The 18,234-nt window shown below is 43.5% G+C and overlaps 3 protein-coding genes across 8 annotated transcripts; all 3 read right to left on the reverse strand.

The window, feature by feature from the left end:
• Positions 1–384: 384 nt before the first annotated feature.
• inpp5ja (inositol polyphosphate-5-phosphatase Ja) lies at positions 385–7,443 on the reverse strand. Its single transcript, XM_028417213.1, has 12 exons — positions 6,836–7,443; positions 5,520–5,627; positions 5,261–5,369; positions 5,048–5,164; positions 4,425–4,600; positions 4,079–4,190; positions 3,791–3,900; positions 3,496–3,706; positions 3,282–3,419; positions 3,147–3,212; positions 2,963–3,067; positions 385–1,261 (listed from the first exon to the last, which is right to left on the reverse strand). The coding sequence occupies exons 1-12, from the start codon at positions 7,441–7,443 to the stop codon at positions 767–769; spliced, it is 2,355 nt and encodes a 784-aa protein (XP_028273014.1). The 3' UTR covers positions 385–766.
• Positions 7,444–9,036: 1,593 nt separating this feature from the next.
• smtna (smoothelin a) lies at positions 9,037–11,390 on the reverse strand. Of its 3 annotated transcripts, none has more exons than XM_028417285.1 (8): positions 11,233–11,390; positions 10,727–10,830; positions 10,525–10,600; positions 10,320–10,448; positions 10,185–10,242; positions 9,877–9,991; positions 9,616–9,767; positions 9,037–9,508 (listed from the first exon to the last, which is right to left on the reverse strand). In XM_028417285.1, the coding sequence occupies exons 2-8, from the start codon at positions 10,811–10,813 to the stop codon at positions 9,361–9,363; spliced, it is 765 nt and encodes a 254-aa protein (XP_028273086.1). In that variant the 5' UTR covers positions 10,814–10,830; positions 11,233–11,390; the 3' UTR covers positions 9,037–9,360. The 3 variants fall into 3 exon arrangements, with proteins under 3 accessions (XP_028273086.1, XP_028273084.1, XP_028273085.1); XM_028417283.1 differs by having other exon boundaries at positions 9,877–9,994; XM_028417284.1 differs by having other exon boundaries at positions 9,877–9,994; positions 10,727–10,819; positions 11,233–11,384.
• Positions 11,391–12,043: 653 nt separating this feature from the next.
• slc35e4 (solute carrier family 35 member E4) lies at positions 12,044–17,846 on the reverse strand. Of its 4 annotated transcripts, XM_028417257.1 has the most exons (4): positions 17,719–17,846; positions 16,792–16,947; positions 16,085–16,695; positions 12,044–14,802 (listed from the first exon to the last, which is right to left on the reverse strand). In XM_028417257.1, exons 3-4 carry the CDS (start codon positions 16,674–16,676, stop codon positions 14,273–14,275), a joined length of 1,122 nt encoding a protein of 373 aa, XP_028273058.1. In that variant the 5' UTR covers positions 16,677–16,695; positions 16,792–16,947; positions 17,719–17,846; the 3' UTR covers positions 12,044–14,272. The 4 variants fall into 4 exon arrangements, with proteins under 4 accessions (XP_028273058.1, XP_028273060.1, XP_028273059.1 ...); XM_028417259.1 differs by lacking the exon at positions 16,792–16,947 and having other exon boundaries at positions 17,719–17,835; XM_028417258.1 differs by lacking the exon at positions 17,719–17,846 and having other exon boundaries at positions 16,792–17,370.
• Positions 17,847–18,234: the final 388 nt, after the last annotated feature.

Raw genomic sequence — 18,234 nt, forward strand, 5'->3', positions numbered from 1 at the left:
TTCTTAAAATATAACAAATATACTTCTTTAAAGTCAGTTAGTGTTTAGTCAATAGACTGTATTTGTCAGGTCTTGTTTTATTTGCACACTCAAACATTTAAACAGTTTTTCCTCGAAGCAAAATGAGCACATTAGCTTAAACATCCGCTCGCTGAGCTCTGTAGAACAAGGGATGTATTCACAAAGCTGCTAAGAATAAGAGCATTGGTCTAGGATTACTGCTAACACAGTCACGTGGAAAATTCAGATGGACTCAGGTGATAAAATGCTCTACAGAACCTCAATCTTCATGAATACAGACCAAGACCTATAGAGTTATAATTTTAAAGCACCATTTGGTGCAGAAAGCATTTCACACATTTATTTTTTAACACATAGGCCTACACAAAACCCACACATACACACGCACACACTCTTTGTTGTGAAGTATGATACCATCAATATTTGTGGTCCAGGGTCCATACTTTGATAAAAGGCTGTTTACATGGATCCATATTGCTGTCAATAATAACTCTTCATATCATCACAGGTTTGCTCTGGTTTCACATTCAATATGGCTACGTATGATATAGTTTATGAGTCTATAAAAGCACTTGTCATTGAGAGTCTGGACTCATGTTTGACATACACATACAGCTGTGTATGAGATGTTTAAGAAACAGGTAACTGCAGGGCTACAACATGGAATGTTTGCACACTACATTAAGAGTTATTAAATGTGCTGCTTCAGTGACACTGCATGGATACTGCTGTTGCTCTCCTCGTCTTAACTCTTGATGTTCATATTCTTTGCAGCGTCTGCTTCCCCTGCCTTTCCTATCTGTTTGACCCCCGTGGGGCTAACCTGAGCTGGTTTGGGTTCACCTAAGATGGCGGCGATCAGGGCCTCTGGAACAGTCACCCCACAACCAGGGGACACAGGGCTGCGAGGACTGAGGGGGCTGATGGTGGGAGACGGCACGGTGTCTGAGGAAACCAGCCGCTCCTTCTTAGCAGCAGAGCAGGGTGAGCGGCTTCGTGTCTGGCTGTCCTTTGAGCGTGGACAGAGGCTAAGGCTCTGCAGGGAGGGGAGGGGGTTAGAGGCCAGAGCAGGAACTGCAGGGCTGCGACTGCGGCGGTGGCGGTGGTGGTGGTGTTTACCCATCTTAGGGCTCGGGCTGCGAGAGTTTGGAGCCAGCAGAACCAGAGTGCTGTCGTCTTCTGAGCTGACGTCAGAGGTGTCGGAGCGACACACAGTAGGGCTGTGGACTGGTATGTTGATCTGTTGAGGATGTGGGAGATAAAAAGAAACTATGAAGGCACACCTTCACAAAAGGAGCAACAGACTAAACAAACACTCAAATATTATACAATACAAATATAATACAAATATTCAAATGATTTGTGTTAGTATTAGGTAAGGCACTTTAAGTAAAATCATTCTTATTGTTTCCAGTCAAGCTGAAGTTAATGATAATTGATAATATAGGACTATTGGTGGAAGTCTTTGTCACGACCTGGGGCTCGACTCGACCCCAAGTCCAGAGGGCGGGCTCCAGATGACGCCATCCCTTCCGGTGCCGCCATCCCTTCCGGTGCCGCCCAGGGGCGGGCTCCAGATGACGCCATCCCCTCCGGTGCCGCCCAGGGGCGGGCTCCAGATGACGCCACCCCCCCCCCACCTCGGCCAGAGGGCGACGTCATCGCCTCGGCCAGAGGGCGACACAGCAACACGCAGAGCAGGAACTTTCGGCTATTACTAGCCGGAGCCTGGAGGTGACCCCTCCCGAGTTCGCAATAATCTGGAGCCTGATGAACCAGCTCAGGAGGAAGCTTCAGGCAGAGCTGGACCTGGTTGACCACTTGCCATCACCTCCCACAGACAGGGGGGAGGTGTGGCGATGGACTAATCACCGGGTGTCCGTGCTCCAGGTGCTGGGTGTCCGTGCTGTGCTTCCGCCCGGACCCCGGAGGGTCCTCAGCCCTGTCCGTGCTGTGCTTCAGCCCGGACCCTGGAGGGTCCCTGTCCCCTCAGTTTCTGACTCTGCCCCCCAAGTACCCCAGCCTCTCGTTTTACGGGACCTCTGTCTCTGTTGCCCCTGTTGGCCCATGGCCAGGGCCTTCTTGAACTCTGAGACCTTTGAATTTTTTTTTGCTTCTGGACTCTTGAGACTTTGAATTTTGGCTCCCTGTATTTCTGTTTCTACCCTTGTTTTGTGTTTTTGGAATGTCTGGGAGCCGTTCCTTGAAGGGGGGGTTCTGTCACGACCTGGTGTTTATTTATGGTTTTGGATTTCCTTGTTTTGGGTTTTTAGTTTAATCTGTGTTTAGTTATAGTTATTTTTCCTGTAGTTCTGGGTCTTTGTTTAGTTCTTGTGCTTCCTGTTTTACTTTGATAGTCCTGTCCCCCCTGTGCATTGTCTGGAGTTTTGTTTCCTGTGTTTTCCCTCCTTGTGTGATCACCTGCCCCGCCCTAATGTGTGCCACCTGTGCCTCGTTGTCTTCCCTGGTCCCTTTGTATATAGTGTGTGTCTTCCCCTTTGTCTTTGCTAGTTCGTCTCGTCTGGTGTAGGGTTTGTTTTCATCCATGTTTCGTCCATGCCATGCCATGCTTTGATCCTTGCTTTTGATGCCATGTACTTCTGCCTGACCTCACCATGCTCCAGGTAGAAGCCTCGTTCATGCCTTGTTTTTTGCTCTAGCCTTTTATGCCATGTGCCTATTTTTGGTTAGTTATTTTGGACTCTCCTTTTTGACCACGACGAGTGTGATTTTTAGTTTTTGGGTTTTGTATTGTTTTGAACCCTCTTGGCTTTAAATAAAGACTCTTGAACTTTGAACCGCTCTGCGTCCTGCAACTGTGTCCGCTCTCCCTCACAAAACCCTGACAGTCTTATCATATTTTGCAAAGTAATTTGCAAAGTGTCTGTCTTTTAGTTGTGTTATCCATTTATAAATATATCACATTGCTTCATTATGTTACCTGAATTGGTGTTGACAATCCAACAATAGTGTTCATGTTATTGCTGTAGTAACCCAGGATGTATTCACAGTCATCTCTTGGCAAATCCTCCTCTGAGAACGTCACCTGGAGAGAAAAAAAATTAAATTGATTTAGCTGTGACTCAAAGGACATTATTAAATTTGAGTATGAGATAAAAACAGACCTGTGTTGCATGCTCTCCTTTGGCCCATACATATGCCTGGTAGTCTTTGTGATGTCTGAATCCAACCTGAAAGAAAGAAATTGTTAAAAAAAATGTGTTGGATGAAAAGGTAAGAATTGATATTTTCAGAACCACCTTGTATATGGCAACCCAGTCCCATGAGCTGCGCTGATAAGTTGATGCAACAGTGAATCTGACTGTAGCATCTGAGGCTTTACACCACTCCTTGTTTACTTGCAGCTCCACCAGAGGCATCTCCACCCTGAATGGAAACTAAAAGAGACAGTGCTTTTACAATACACATATCAAATGAACATGTGCAGATGAATAATAAGTTAATGTGGCTCACATGCAGTGAAAACAGGGCAGATACTGGCTTGTGGTCACTGATGGTGAAACCCATGTGACTTCGGTAAGCATGCTGTGTCACTTTAGTGGCTCCGCCCAACCAGGAGGTCAGACCCCGCTGCAATGCTGCATTGTGGGTAGGAACTGGGGAACCAGTGCGTCGAAGGCGCCAAAGGATGCGGTCAGTCCAGGCAGGTTTCCTTTTCTTAGCGCTAGAAGAAAACGTGGAAGCAGAGAGGACGTTAAGTGTGAGTATTCTGTGAGTATGAGTGTGTGATGGAGGCGACCGAACCAACCTGGTGTCGTACGTATGTGTGCCCACGTCAAACTTGTATGTAGGTGGGAAATTGAGTGACCCCTCTATGAAGCCTTCCAGGATGGACTCTGTATTTTTAGCCATGTTGAGCTGCAGAGGAGTCACACAGAACAACACAGGTCACAGGCTATGAGAGGGTGATGTTTGTGCTACAGCTCCCTCTGTTGGCTGTGGTCAGACCTCACCAGACAAATAGGTAGTGTAAAGCCTTCCAGAACAATCCATGTGTCTGTGTGTGGATGTTTAAAATGCATTGAAGGTGCCTCACCTGATCCCGCTCCCACAGAAGAGGAAGCTTGTTGCTGTCGATGGCACATTTTACCACATGGATGTCATAGTCTTCAATACGGAAGTTTAAATCTCCAAACCAAAACACAACACTGTGGACAAAAACAGAGGGGGAAGGGTAACTAACAAGGAAAAATACTCATTATAATTTTAACATTTATTTTTATGAGGTTACAGATTTGCTTGAATTACTAGACTAAAGATAATGAATAAAACTCTAACAATAATAAATGAACATGTGCATGTGTTACATGTGTACATATTACAATAATGTGTGTGAACCTTATTTAAATTGACGAGACTTGGGGAACAGCAATGTTACCCACTTATGGTCCAGCACACCAGTAGCTGTCCCTCCTTCAAACTGCTGCTGCTGAAGGATGCTTTCAAAATCCTCCATCCGCTGCTCCAGGTTCCTCATGTGAGCTGGCAGGTGACAGTTCAGAAAGCACACAGGGTGACCATAGACGGTCATCCGTGCACTGACACCCCCTTTATTTCCCTGACAAGACACAATGACAAATGACCTTATTATGCAACAATAGAATAAAATAAAATAAAATAAAATGAAGATCAGCATGAATAAACCAGATTTATGTCCTGGGACAAGGTGGTTGTGTTTCTCTTCTCTGACACTGAGTCACAGAACCAGAAAGCCAGACAGCCTGCTGCTGCACTGACCTCAAAGAGAAGGAGACTGCACCAGCAGCAGCAACCAGGGGTGATGCTGACATCAACATGCACAGGAAGGTCACAGACTGACATATGCACCCACCGATGCATGCCCCTGCTGGCACACACACACACACACACACACACACACACACACACACACACACACACACCATCCCACCATCTCATCCCACTAAACCCCACAGACATAAAGCCACCACCACAACATAAATCTCTGCTGGTTTCAGAGCAGCTGTCTTCAATGCGTAGCACGTACCCAGTATCCCCCGAGTCCTGTGCGTGTACTCTGTGTCTGCACACCTCTGAGGAATGGAAGATGGCAGAATTTAGAGAAAACCAGCAGCAGCACTCCCTGCATCCGCTGGGACGCCACCTACCCCGCCGAGGGAGATGAAACACAATATATCAATAAGGTAACAAAATGGCACCAAAAGGACATAAAGGACTTCAGGTTTAACTCCTTACTGACCAAAACATATCCAAAAGGACTGAGTGTGTCCATGCAGAGCTCACTCCACTGGTCTGAAAAAAGAACATCCTTCAGCCTCTTGTTTATCATGGAGTTGACTTCCTGAAGTCTGAACAGTGCCAGAAAATAGTGTCATTAAGAAGTGAAAATGATATGTCAATAAGAACAGTGATGGGTATTATGAACACAGATGACTGAGTGGGCACTCACGGCTGTCTCTCGGACACCGGCAACAGCCGTGCAGAGATGCTTTGCTTACCCGATGATAAACATGTCAACGTTCCCATCTGAGACATTTGGTCCAAACAGAGAAGTGATGTCATCTGGCGGCACAGCTGATCCCACGTTCCATGTGACGATATGCACCCTGTGAGTGGATAGAAACAGTGGAAATGCTGCATTAGGTTTAAGTACTGCATAGTGTAGGGTAAGAGAGGACATAATCCATGCTGTAATCCTCAGAGGGATAGCTTTCATCAGGGTTTCTGTATATAGAAAAAAAGATAAGCACAATTAAGCACCTCTGTGTGCCTCAATGATGACGAAGTATTGTGCCTGTGTGTGTGTTAGCAGGGAAGAAAAAAAGCAAGGGAGCCAACTTTCTTTTGAAATCACAACTATCAGCTACACTGTTCTTTATTACAATTAGAGATGAGTGATTCATTTTGCAACTAATTTATTGTAAAAACATCCATCAATATTTAATTTAATTTGAACTGCAAATTAAAATCTGAATAAAATCTTCCCATTGACTTATTAATTTATTATTATTTTTAATTAATTAATGTTTTTGCTTCCTTGATTCATCGAAAGGATCCAGCTACTATAAATGGAATAATTAGCAAAATATTGAGCAGTCATGCCTCTAAATGCCTGCAAAATTAAAATAATAAAGTTAAAATGAGCTTGAGATTGAATCCAGCGAGCAATTAGATATTTAATTAATTTCTATTTGTTCATTGTGTGTACACTGCTCTGAAAACTGTTGATGAAGGACACAGTGATATTTAGGAAGAAGTGTTGGCTGCTGAACAACAACAATTCAATGATTCACATTTTTCTTTTCAAAAATGTCATTGCAGCATTTTTATGTTTTTATGCAAGACTTCATTTCCAAAAACACAGAGAGCTCACAGCTCTATTACCAGGTCATAATATAATACCCCTAAAACAAACAACAAAAAAGTAAAATACTGGAGAATATTTTTTTTAAATGTCTGAAATTAAATAGTTAATGAAGTATGCATATGTTTTTCTCAGTGGCACTGGCAGTAGTTCCTCCCAGTTGATGCTGACAGCCTCTTCCACAAACTTTTTACAAGCAGCCTTTGTTTAAGAGTGAGGAATACAACAAAAGTGCCTCTGGGAAACCTGCCAACAAAATGTGACTGTGCCACTCTGTCAGGTTCATAAAGCTCTCAGAGAAATTTGCTGCCGTGATTCATGTGACAGGTTCTGGCACACATCAGCTTTCTTATAGCCGCTGATTGCAGAGCTGCTTTTGCAGCTGTATTTAAACAGTAACATTCACACTGGTAGACAACAGAGTAAACAAGCTGTTTTAATCTGTCTCACCTGAAGTCTTTGTTCTCTCCTCCTGTCTTCTCAGACTGAGCCTGGCTCTGTGCGGAGCTTCCAGGTGAGGGGCTTCTCTGTGGCTGAGGACTGAGGCTGGTTTTGGGGCTGAAACTGGGGGACAGGTTAGGGCTGTGCTGGGGCAGAGGCAGGCTGGAGGTGGGACTCAAGTATGGATGCGGGCTGTGGGGACTCTGAGGACTGTGAAGAGGGAATGAGGTTTCTGTTGGGGAATGTGGTAGGACGTTGGCACTCTGAGGTACTGGGATGCACACAGGGACTAGATCTATTTCCTTGGAGGGCTCCACTGAGATTCTTGTCGGATTTGGAGCAGATTTAGTTCTAAGAGCAGTCGGTCTCGGCCGGCTTATGCTTGCCAGTGTTGCAGGGGTGGTCCCAGACTTTGACTGCATTTGGTCTGTCATTTTTGAAGGTGAAATAATGGCCTCTGTGGGGCTCAACCCAGGATTTTTCTTAAGCACCTCTGTTGAGCTGATGAGGGATGGCTCCTGGATTGTGAGCTGCAGAGGTAAACCTGGGCAGGGTCCAGGTTGTACTTTGGGAGCACAGGGGTCTGTGACAGCTTGTTTCTGTGGCAGGCTATCCATCGACCCACACCTGGATCACACAAGATAATGCAGCTTGAACAGAGCATCCAAATTAACCTCAAAATCAAAATATGCCTAATAAAGCAATACATGACATCATATTTATCATCCAACATCATGCTCCCAGATGTCCCCGATATTATGAGTAGGCAACTGGGCTGAGGAACTAACATTGGACCTGCGTCCTGGATTACATCCTCACTTCTTAGACATTTATTAGCCCCTGTTGGTGCTTTACTGCCCAACTAGGAGCCCAGTCAGTAGTCAGATGGGGTGCCAGAGGTGCAGCTAAAGGTAATGGAGCTCACCAGACAATGTCAACAGATGCCTGAGTCCCAAAGAAGAGGGTGGATGACATGATAGAAAGACAAGGGCCTTCCTCCATTTTGTTTATGTGCCCTCCCACACAGAAATTATACACCTCTATCAATAATTCATGATATTTAAATGAAGACCTCTTTCTAACAGAACACTCAATAGTAACCTGGGGGAAAAACACCTAGGAGTAACGGTTATCATTTAGGTTTATGTAGCCTACAGTCTACTTTAAAACTAAACAGAAACTTTAAAACATAATACAAGTGGGCCTCCAGTCTATGAGTCTGCAAGACTGAATGACAGCTCCATTACCTACAACATGTTTCAGTCAGGACTCATGGAAAACAGCGCAAAACACAATTTTATCAGTAACATTTTTGTGTCAACACAAAGCAATGGCTTCTGTCTCTCAAACACTTAATGAAGCCGAGTCTTACCTTTTATGCGTTTTTTTTATTTCCAAGGTGAACCGCAGAGGTGATCTCACAAATCCACACAGGGGAAAAGCATCCGTCTCCTGTCGTTACCTTCGCAGTCACTAAACACGACCAGACTGTAACGTAAAGGAGTATGATCCGATTTCTGGTCCGGGGACAGCCTGCAACAGGGACGCGACCCGTCGGTACCGTGGACAGCGGACGTCTCGTCACTGTGTAGACCGCGCGCCGTCAGGCTGTCAGGACAGAAGGCGGTCACGCTTGATGTGCCCGGACTCTTGCATGTTGTGTGTTTGTGCTAAACTACGACAGCAGATAATTCTTCATCCTAGTTGTTATCGCTGTGCATGCGCCTCGCAGTCGGCCGGAGCAGCTGTGCACTTTTCGGTCAGCATCCCACCATGCACCTCCTGCACACCGGCCGTACACACCAACACACCTCTCTCTCTCTCTCTCTCTCTCTCTCTCTCTCCACTCTCTCTGCTTTGCAGTGAAGGCAAAACAAAGATCAGCTGCCAAAGTGCAGCCAGCCAGAAATAATTGAGCATCTGTCCCATCCGTGACGCATTAATCTGGCTTTGGTGCGTCACTGATAAGGGGGAATTGATTAGCGTATCAATAATGAGATATTTATTTTGGCAAAGTTTATCTTTGTCAGCTGCAACAATATGTTGATGTCTGTATAGTTTATGCATGAACTGATATGCAGTAAAGTTAGCTGGTTTGCAGATAGGCTGCTGAACTGATGAATTAAATAAAGAATTACAAATATTGTCCATTAAGTTATCAAGTATATTCATGTATTCATGGCTTTTAGTTATATATACAAAAGAATCTCTACTGTTATGGATATTTATTACTCACACACTCAGGCCTTCAACAGCATCATCATAACTGTTGTTTCCAGATTCTCTGTCTGAGTGGGATTAATACAGATGTGTAATCTCAGTGGAGTGTTCTCATCCTAAGCCCCAGCTGTCCACACAGACAGCCATAAGTCTCTGCCAACACACAATACAGATATTGCATTGATATTAGGGACTGTGCATTTGTATTCAAATGATGCATCATCCAAAGGATCAGGCTAAATAATCAGTACAAAAAGGTGATTTGACATCTGCATATGGTGATGTAACTGTAACATGTACACTTGTGTGCGCGCCTAAGGCCTCTTCTTGGTTTTGACCAAGCCTTTCTCCACCAGACAGCGGTAGAACTCTTGGATGTAGGTGTAAACACACTTCCAGTCCGGCTCCTTCATCCGGACCAAGTCGTCAGCATCCAGCAGAGGGGGACAGCCGGCCAGCCTCCTGCAGGCAGACAGCGAAAGAGAAATGACATGAGAAAATATGCTGCCTGAAGTGTAGAGTCACTTTGCTCTTATCGCTCTTAGCTCTTATAAGGACTGAGGGCTCACTCTGCTGTGCTGAAAGCCAGCTGGAAGTTGTCCCTGGGCTTGTTGGGATTGAGGATGGAGTACTCAAAAGCATCAGGGAAGAATCGGTGCACCAGGGCGCAGAAGGCTATTCCGTCCTTCCAACTGGAGGAGAAGTTTTGTATGTCCACCCCCTGTTTTGCAGCAGAAAAAAGTGCCCACAAAGGAGACATAAGGGCTGGAGCTATGTATAGCTCCACAGGGCAATAACTCACAGACAGAGAGAGTTAAGGGCATATTTACCTCATATGGCTCTGTTTTGGCCCGGCACCAGTCCAGAAGCATCTGTTTGACATTTTTAGCGTTGGGTGCCACAGCCTGAGGACATTTCTGGGCTGAGACTGTAGCTGGGCCGACTCTGCTGAGGAGAGGAAAGTAAGGTACACACAAGACTGTACAGGGAGGACGGATTCCAACATCTCATTTTTCATTTGACAGCTGTAGCTACAACATTCGCAAAAATGTCTAAAAAAGCTGGACTATTATGCTCATAGTTGTTTTTTTAGATTTGATATATCAAAACATGCAAACTGACCACCCACACAACTCACCCGCCTCCTGATCTGTTGAAAGGAGGGCAGGCAGATAGAGACGGCTGACCTGTTGGTTCTAAGATGAAAAGAATAAAAGTCAAACTGAAACACTAGTATGCCCATGTGACTATAAAAGAGTACATCACACATTACTATTTGTTGGTGGCTGCTGGTTCATGGAAGCTCTTCCTATGCTCACAGTTCCACCCATTGATCCTGATTTGCTTAGGCCCTGCTGTCTTAAGTCCTGCTGCCTCGACCCTCGTTCTTGCTCCCGTTTGTCTGATGACACACACAGAAAGTAGAGGCCATATCACTCTGTTAAGAAATTATGTAAGTTTTCCTTTGAGATTCTCACCTCTCTTTTTCTTGAGCAGGTCCCTTAATGCAGCACGGATCATCCGCCTCTCTTCAAAATCTGATGCATTGTCCAGCTGAGAAGAGATGAGAAACTTTGAGCAGACATTTTGAACTGACAATCTTTTCCAAGGTAAGATCTGAAATGACCAAAGCTAGTGCCAACAAGTAATTGGAAAGAAAACAACAATCACATGGCTCACCATCTTGTTGAGAATGTCTTCATCCTCAATAGCAGCCAGTTCCTCACTGGTAATGGATGGTGATCCACCATCAGCTTTGGACTCCATGTCTGTCTGCAAAAGCACTTAAGAGACGTAGATGTTTGAAAATATGAACAAAATGATCTGACATGTCTGAATCTGTTGATGCAGGCCAGGCATTGTTTGATTCTTTATTCTGAATAACGTCACCGCATAGAGGCCACATCTGCTGTACTTACGATATGTTGAGTTATTCATATATAAACAATTGCATGAGTCTTAACAGACACAAACTGAGCGGCCGTGCAAAAAAAAACAGCTGGATGACTGCAGCACAGAGGGGACACAAAAACATACAAATATAGCAATGCAGTGGAAGGAGACCATTACTAAAAGTATCTGATAACAGAGTGAAACTATGTGCTGTGAAGCATGTGAGCTCAAAGCAACAAAATGTGACATTTTCGTTGGAGTTTGGTGACCTGCTGAGTTGAGGCATTACTCACCTGTTTTCAGGCTGTAAACTGAAGTCTGTCTTCTGCTCTTCTTGATCCACCTTTAAAGTCTCCTGGAGAGCTGTGGGAGCTCAGCCCTGACATCACACTCACACCACTGCGCTTCATAAGGATGCATGTTTGGTGTGAGAGTGGAGGTTGCTTACATGAACCACCCAAAATGGGATGAAGGAGGAGGAGGAATAGGAGGAGGAGAGCACATCGCGTCTTGGTTCATCCATCTCTATCACTTTCAACAGTGTCTGCACCTCTTATCCACACATCTTGGAGAACATCATGTGAAAAATTATGGAGCATTCCCTCAGATTTGTTTTTTTAATCACAAATCCCACTTTATTTATGGAGTAATATCGACAAGCCAGCATGGGTGGGAAATGAAGGGTTAAGAGTGCCAAAAAAAGTGCGGCGCACTGCCTTATTGAGGCAAAAGTCTGACCAGTGAACTCTGTTTACAGAAGCAAAGGAATCTCGACAAGGACAAACAGCATACTCTCTCTCTCTCTCTCATACACACATCTGGAGGAGAGCAGCATTAACAAAGTACTCAGCTTTAAGAATGATTGTTTAAAGAGTGTAGAGAAGAGAATTATATTAGAAGTAAAGCACACAAGCTCCATCTTGTGGTAAACATGCCTAACTTCACAATATACAAAGAACATACTGTGGCCACAAGTGCTGCTTATCATCAATGACGTTTTCTATTAGAGCAAATTAGAGCAAGAGTATTACTAAATTAGATAAAATACTATTTCTCTGATATTTATATACATGCACGTGCCAGGAAGAACGACAGATTCAGTAATGAGGTGCTTGGTTTTGTTAGTTTATTGTACTGGTCCATTTTTTTTTTCAAACATTGTTTGTATATGAAACATCCACTTTTTGCACCTGCACCATTCAAATGAATAATAACTGATAAAATCAAATTACTCCTTCCTCATTGATGTCCAAATAAGGCATGAGGCAAAGGTTTCATTCTGGTACCAGTATAGTTTAAACCAGTCATTTATGACTATAAAATACATAAATATAATAAAATAACTATTTACATCCAACTAGCTTTGCAAACAATCAAAACCAGTATGTATACACAGGAACCATAGACTTTGAAGGCAGCGTCTTCATACCCTGTCAGTGCAACAGTTGCTTTTCTCCAGACTCAAAAAAAATATACAAGATAATATTCATAAGAAACAGCAGTTACTCTGCTCAACTTACACAAACTGTGATCGCTTAACTAAAATGATAAACCTAATGTGTTGATATCTGTCATTCACATGCTGCAGTTTCTAATGAACACCAGGCCTATTTTACAGCTGAGGTATTCATTTATGTAAAACCAGTGAAATTACCTGCAGTAGATAATCTTTAAATGTGTAACTGAGATTTCAAAATTTAAACCAACAAAACCATAAATCAAACCACAAAGTTAAAAAATGCACTTTCTAGCCGACTAGAAATGTATACAAAGCATCTTCAATGTATTAATTATGATATAGGACATTTTCTCAATGACACCCTCTATGACACATTAACACATGTATTCTACATACAATCTTTCCTGCAGTTATTCTCATTTTTTTAGAAAAGGCTAAAAATATAATGGGTGTCATCGAAAATTTGTGGATGTATGGCTTTGTGGTTGTGATCTTAAGCCGTATGTTGTCACTGACAACACAAGTATAACAACACACAAAAAAAACTGCTTCAAAGTAAACATTTGGCATTCCATACACATAGGAGAGATTTGTAACAGATACTCCAGCTCTTGCAAGATGCTGTCAAAGGTTGCAGCATGCAGTCTACTGTCAGCACTTTACATACAAGAGAGACAAAACGCTGTATATCGTTAATGTTACTGTTAATATGACGTGGCAAGACACTTGAGGACCAGAGTCTACAGCATGTAAAGCCAGTTATCGCTAAGGGCCTTAAAAATAAATACCTTCTTCCATATAGGGGAGGAAAATGTGTGACAAAGAAATAAATGTTTGAATACTGAGGGAGAAAAACCACTGTCCAGCAGAAGTCAGTTTTTACTGACAAAAAGGGAAAAATTTAACAGAGGAAGTTAGTTAGGAATTAGAAGTGACCTCATCTCTGCCAAAGGGAAAAAGACAGCTAAAGCTGAGTGACACTCCTTAGAGAACTTGTGAACCTAATTATCGAGGTGCGCTGCAAGGAACACGCTGTGGTGAAGGATGGAATTAATTGGACTAAATCTACAGAGACTTAAACTGAATTTCCAGGTTGCTAGAACACAATCTAGGCCTTAAGTGGGAAGCCGAACTGAAGTTCATAGGCGTGGACATGTAGCCTTTGATGAAGTGTGCTTTAGTAGAAGGAAAGAAGTGTCTCATTGCACAGAAATGTTGGCTAAATCCCCGTTTTGACATCACAATTTAAATGTTTCAGTAAAACAAAAACACAGCATTCTTAGTTAGCAAGTTTCCTACTTAACACATCAACAAAAAAAGCTGCCCAAACAACCCAGTCCACAACAGGGCCAGGTGATTTTCAGGTAACAGTACCATAAATATATATTTTCCAATACAAATTGTGCCCATTCAGATAAGGGGCTGAGCACTTCCTAAGCCCCACCCGCCTCAGTGTCACATGAGCTTCACTGCAGCAGACTGAAATCCACAAAACATCTATTATTGAGCCCTCTGGAAATGAGAACGTTTTCACAGTGAAGGATTATGAGTGACAGTGTGAATACCTTATGAGGTATCAAACAGGTCTGTGTGCTCATGCATGCATATACCGCTATAGATTAAATAAGAGTGATTTACAGAAAGGAGAGAATTCAGCCTTCACCATAAAAATTAACAAGGCAACCGTTTCTCTGCAGACTGTATGACCAGATGAAAAATAAATTGGCACAGTGAAGAAAAGATCTGCCACTAAGACAAGTGACAATGGCGTTTTGAGGTCACACTCTTGCTGCTTCTGACCGCTTAATGACAAGTGAAAAAATAAAGGACGCATATTACAGTGTAGACATTTTATTCTCTCTTATCTGTTCAGTTTAGTCCAACTTGTCTTCCTGTTTCTCATCTGTTCTCTGTGGATATGTGTCTTCAGAAGCACTAGCTTTGACCGAGTCCTCCTCACTTTCAGCATGAAAATCCCCCTGTCCAGACGCTGTACCTTTGGCCTTGCGTGCGTCCATGTAGCTGATGATAAGTTCCGAGTTCTGATAAATGAGCATGCCAGACAATGTGAGCACGGCCCCGGCACAGCTGAGGGCAGACAGCTCGCTTCCAAAAAGCAGCTGAGACAACAGCAGGTTTCCAACCACGCTGAGGTTGCCGAGGATATGCAGAGTGACGGCCGAAGTGAGTGTGATGACGCAGCAACTGGCCAAGTTGTACATGACGGAGCCCAGGCAGCTGAGCAAGATGAAGACCCACAGGTGGCGGTCGTAATGCAGCGGTGACTCCAGCATGGCCCAGTTTTCTAAGGCCAGAGCAGCCACTGCCAAGATACAGAAGCTAGGAATGGACATCAGGTAAAGTAAGAACACAGAGTTGATCTTCTCCTCTTGAAGTAAAATGCCTGCATAAAAAAAAAAAAACAGAAAATGTTATTTTACTGCAACAATGAACTTTTAAAGCAAGAGGGAATACTAGTCTTTAATCTGTAAAATAGCAAGTTTAATTATATAGTTCATGATTTCGCTTCATCAGTCTGATTTTTGTATTAATGGTGTTAACCAGTTATAGTTTCAGTAGTAGAGATGCAAATAATTGGTACCTTAATATCTGTGGTCACAACATACAAGAACATTCACTACATTTTTTCAACCACAGCCACTCTGAGAAACACATTGTAAACACTTCATACAGTGTGGTTGTTAAACCTGCGGAAAGAGACTCTGACCAATGAAGAGAAAATGAAATCTTAAAAGAAGATTAAGACTTATCTAAGGGCATAAAGTTTTAGGTCAATAAATTTAAGCAACACGCAGCAGTCTCCATCTGCTGGACCTTGTTAAAACATTTCAGCTCTAGATGAAAAAAGAGGACTTAAACTTGTATACTCTTCTACATACTGATTCAACAAAGCCTATGATTTCCTAACACATACATTCTTGTCCAGTTTCCCACTAGGGCATTCCAGCTGATGATGACAGCTCCAGTCACAAGCCTGCCTCTGTAACTGTGTGCCCACCTCCCAGGATGAAAGTATGTAGCATTACATTCCTCTTTTGCTTTTGTGTTACGTAACAAATTAAAGACAAGACCTCAGTATTTTTAGAAACTCACTCGCTCCCCCTTCTCTTCAGAGTATGGTATGGAGACTAATTTGAGAGCCTAATCTACAGCACACAGGCAGTCATCTGTGGTGGAATCAGTTCCCAGAAACCAGCTTTAAAGCAATTTATACAGCAAATGCTTCGGTGAGAACATTAGATAAGTGAGTACACTTCTAAATTTGCTCGAGAACTTGATGAACTCCCATCTTCCTTAAAACAGCTAAAACAGGAAGAACTTTTCACTACACACAAAAATTATTTACATGGTCACACACGACAGAACCTTTAACAGACGTGTATAGATCTTTGTATTTTGTTGCCTAGGCAACCAGAAAACATCCCACAGTGCTTTTCCAATGTAATGTGAGGGTGTGTTTGGCACCCAGAAGGACTGAATCACAGAATAACTCAAATGTTCCAGGACCACAGGCTGCTGTGGTGTGTGGAGGGAAAAACACTGAAATACTCAGTAGTAGTAGTCAGTGGCATGAGATAAAATTAGACTAACCAGCTCACAGAGTTTAAACGGTCTATTGTTTATGTTGAGAAACAGTGAACTAACACAGGAAAAGTGCTACTCACTCTGCTGAATAGACTTGACACCCCTCAACATTGTTGCTGCAAACACAAAGAAGCAGCCGGTCTGATCGAACTGGACCTCCCCCATGATGCTGAAGGACGCACCAAGGCAGATGGGCATCATGGCCGTGTATTTGAGGATGTGATGCTGCTTGCCAAGTATCAGCGTGGAGATGGCCAGGGTGAAGAGTGGCGTAGTGGTATAAATCATTTGTGCAAATGACAGCTGGACATAGTTCAGACCCATATTCCCAAAGGCGATGCTGGCACAAAATGTCAGACTTAACAGGAACACCTTACATTTCGCATTGGGGGTCAGGTCCTGTGCTCCAGTCCCTCTGTGGCGGACCACCTGCAGTTTGATCAGCCCATAGTCCACCACTATGGCTGTCAGCATGTGCAGCGCTGACAGCAGCAGAGGATACCTGAAGTTGTAAACGGCAAATATCCATTTGTTGAGGCTGGAGATGGTGGTGCCGGTCACCAGCCAAACAATGACTGCTGACAGCAGATGGAGCATCTCTGCGGGTGGCCTCCTTCTGCCCCTCTCTTGCAGAGTCGCTTCGCATTTTGAGAAGCCATCGGCCCTGATCATGTTCTTGTCATTGTCCTCTCTGTAAGGAAAACACATGTTGAGTCCGCAGCTTTCATCTGTAGTTGAATCGTGTGGTCAAACCGGTCAAGTTTAGGGTTATAAAATGGAAAATAACCTGCGACACAGCGGTTTTTCCCCCTCCGCGGTGTTAGCCGATCTTTGTTGTCCAGTAAAGCTGCGTTTTTCAGCACCGCCTATAGACACGTGTTTCTATTTTGCATGACGGCTTGGTTGCGTAACATTCCCTGCTCAGGGAAAATGACATATGCTCCTGCAGGAAGACAGAGGAAGGAGGAGAATGGAGAGCAGCACTGGGCGGGCTGGAGAGACAGTACGCGCCTTCTCTACGACGGGGACCGACGGGATTGGCTATAATCCTGATATGCAGCAATGGACTGACAGTGACGAGTCAGTGTGATGCATCACAAACAGCAGGGTTGTAAACATCACAGAAACCTAGCTACGAAATGTACCAATGACTAAACCTTATATTAGCGCGGCAATAGGTCACAGGAGTTATATTATTTTTCCCTTCATGCTTGCTTTAAATAGCAGCTTACTTCACTGACCGGGGAGATCTTATGATTCCCTTTCCCGGTAATGAGGCATTAGGAAACACAAACAACTCATTTCTTCACACCTTGTTTGACTGTTGAGTTTGTTTGATGGTAGTTATGGTTTCTTTTCACCAACAGTGTTTTTTAAAATGCAGCAGATTTAGTTTCATAACACAGAAGCACGGCAGTCCTGTTGTCTGTGAAAATATAAGGACAGGTTTGCTGACCTCTACCGTGCACTAGGCTGACACTTGACACCAGGCAGCTACACTCTCTCTCTAGGCTTGTGCTGTTATGCTAACGTTAGCAAGCTACGCTCTTTACAACTGCCACTGCTTGCTAGCTAACAGCAGGTTATTAGCTACAAAACAAGTGAACCGTGTCTCCTGCTGACTGCATGCGGCGATAGCATCTATTCATAACGTGAGCAGTATGTTTACATCAATGACATATGATTAGAAAATGAGCTTCTTCGTTTTTTTTACCGTGTTTTCGGAGCAATGGCATCATCATCCCCAAATCTCCGTCAGTCGGTCACCGGCCGCGCTGTCAGCCAAACCGAAGAGGACGCACTTCAGTGTCATTGGACGGTTCATTTAAAGGGCAATGCCACTAATTTAACTGCAAAGAGCGCATGCTCTGTCCTCTGTGCGGGACATTAAAAGCAAATTCACAAAGACACTTATACAATATGCATGAGTAAATCAAAGTGACTTCAAATAAGTAAACCAACAATACAATAATGCATAGATTTTCCATAGAGGAAAATTCACTTAAACTATGACGTCACAAATACATGAGGGCAGATAGGGTTACCTGTTATTTATTCATTATCAACACAAACACATAAGTAAATTTACTAACTAGTTATTTTTAAATAATTTCTTTATCAGGATAGTAAATGTAAACAGTATCCAGGATGGTTGAGCAGATTTGTTGTCTGATGAGAGGTTTCTGGTGTCTGTTTATTTTTGACTGATGACAGCAGCTGGTGTTTACAC

The sequence above is a fragment of the Parambassis ranga genome, chromosome 12, assembly GCF_900634625.1.
Source record: "Parambassis ranga chromosome 12, fParRan2.1, whole genome shotgun sequence".
NCBI lineage: Eukaryota > Metazoa > Chordata > Actinopteri > Ambassidae > Parambassis > Parambassis ranga.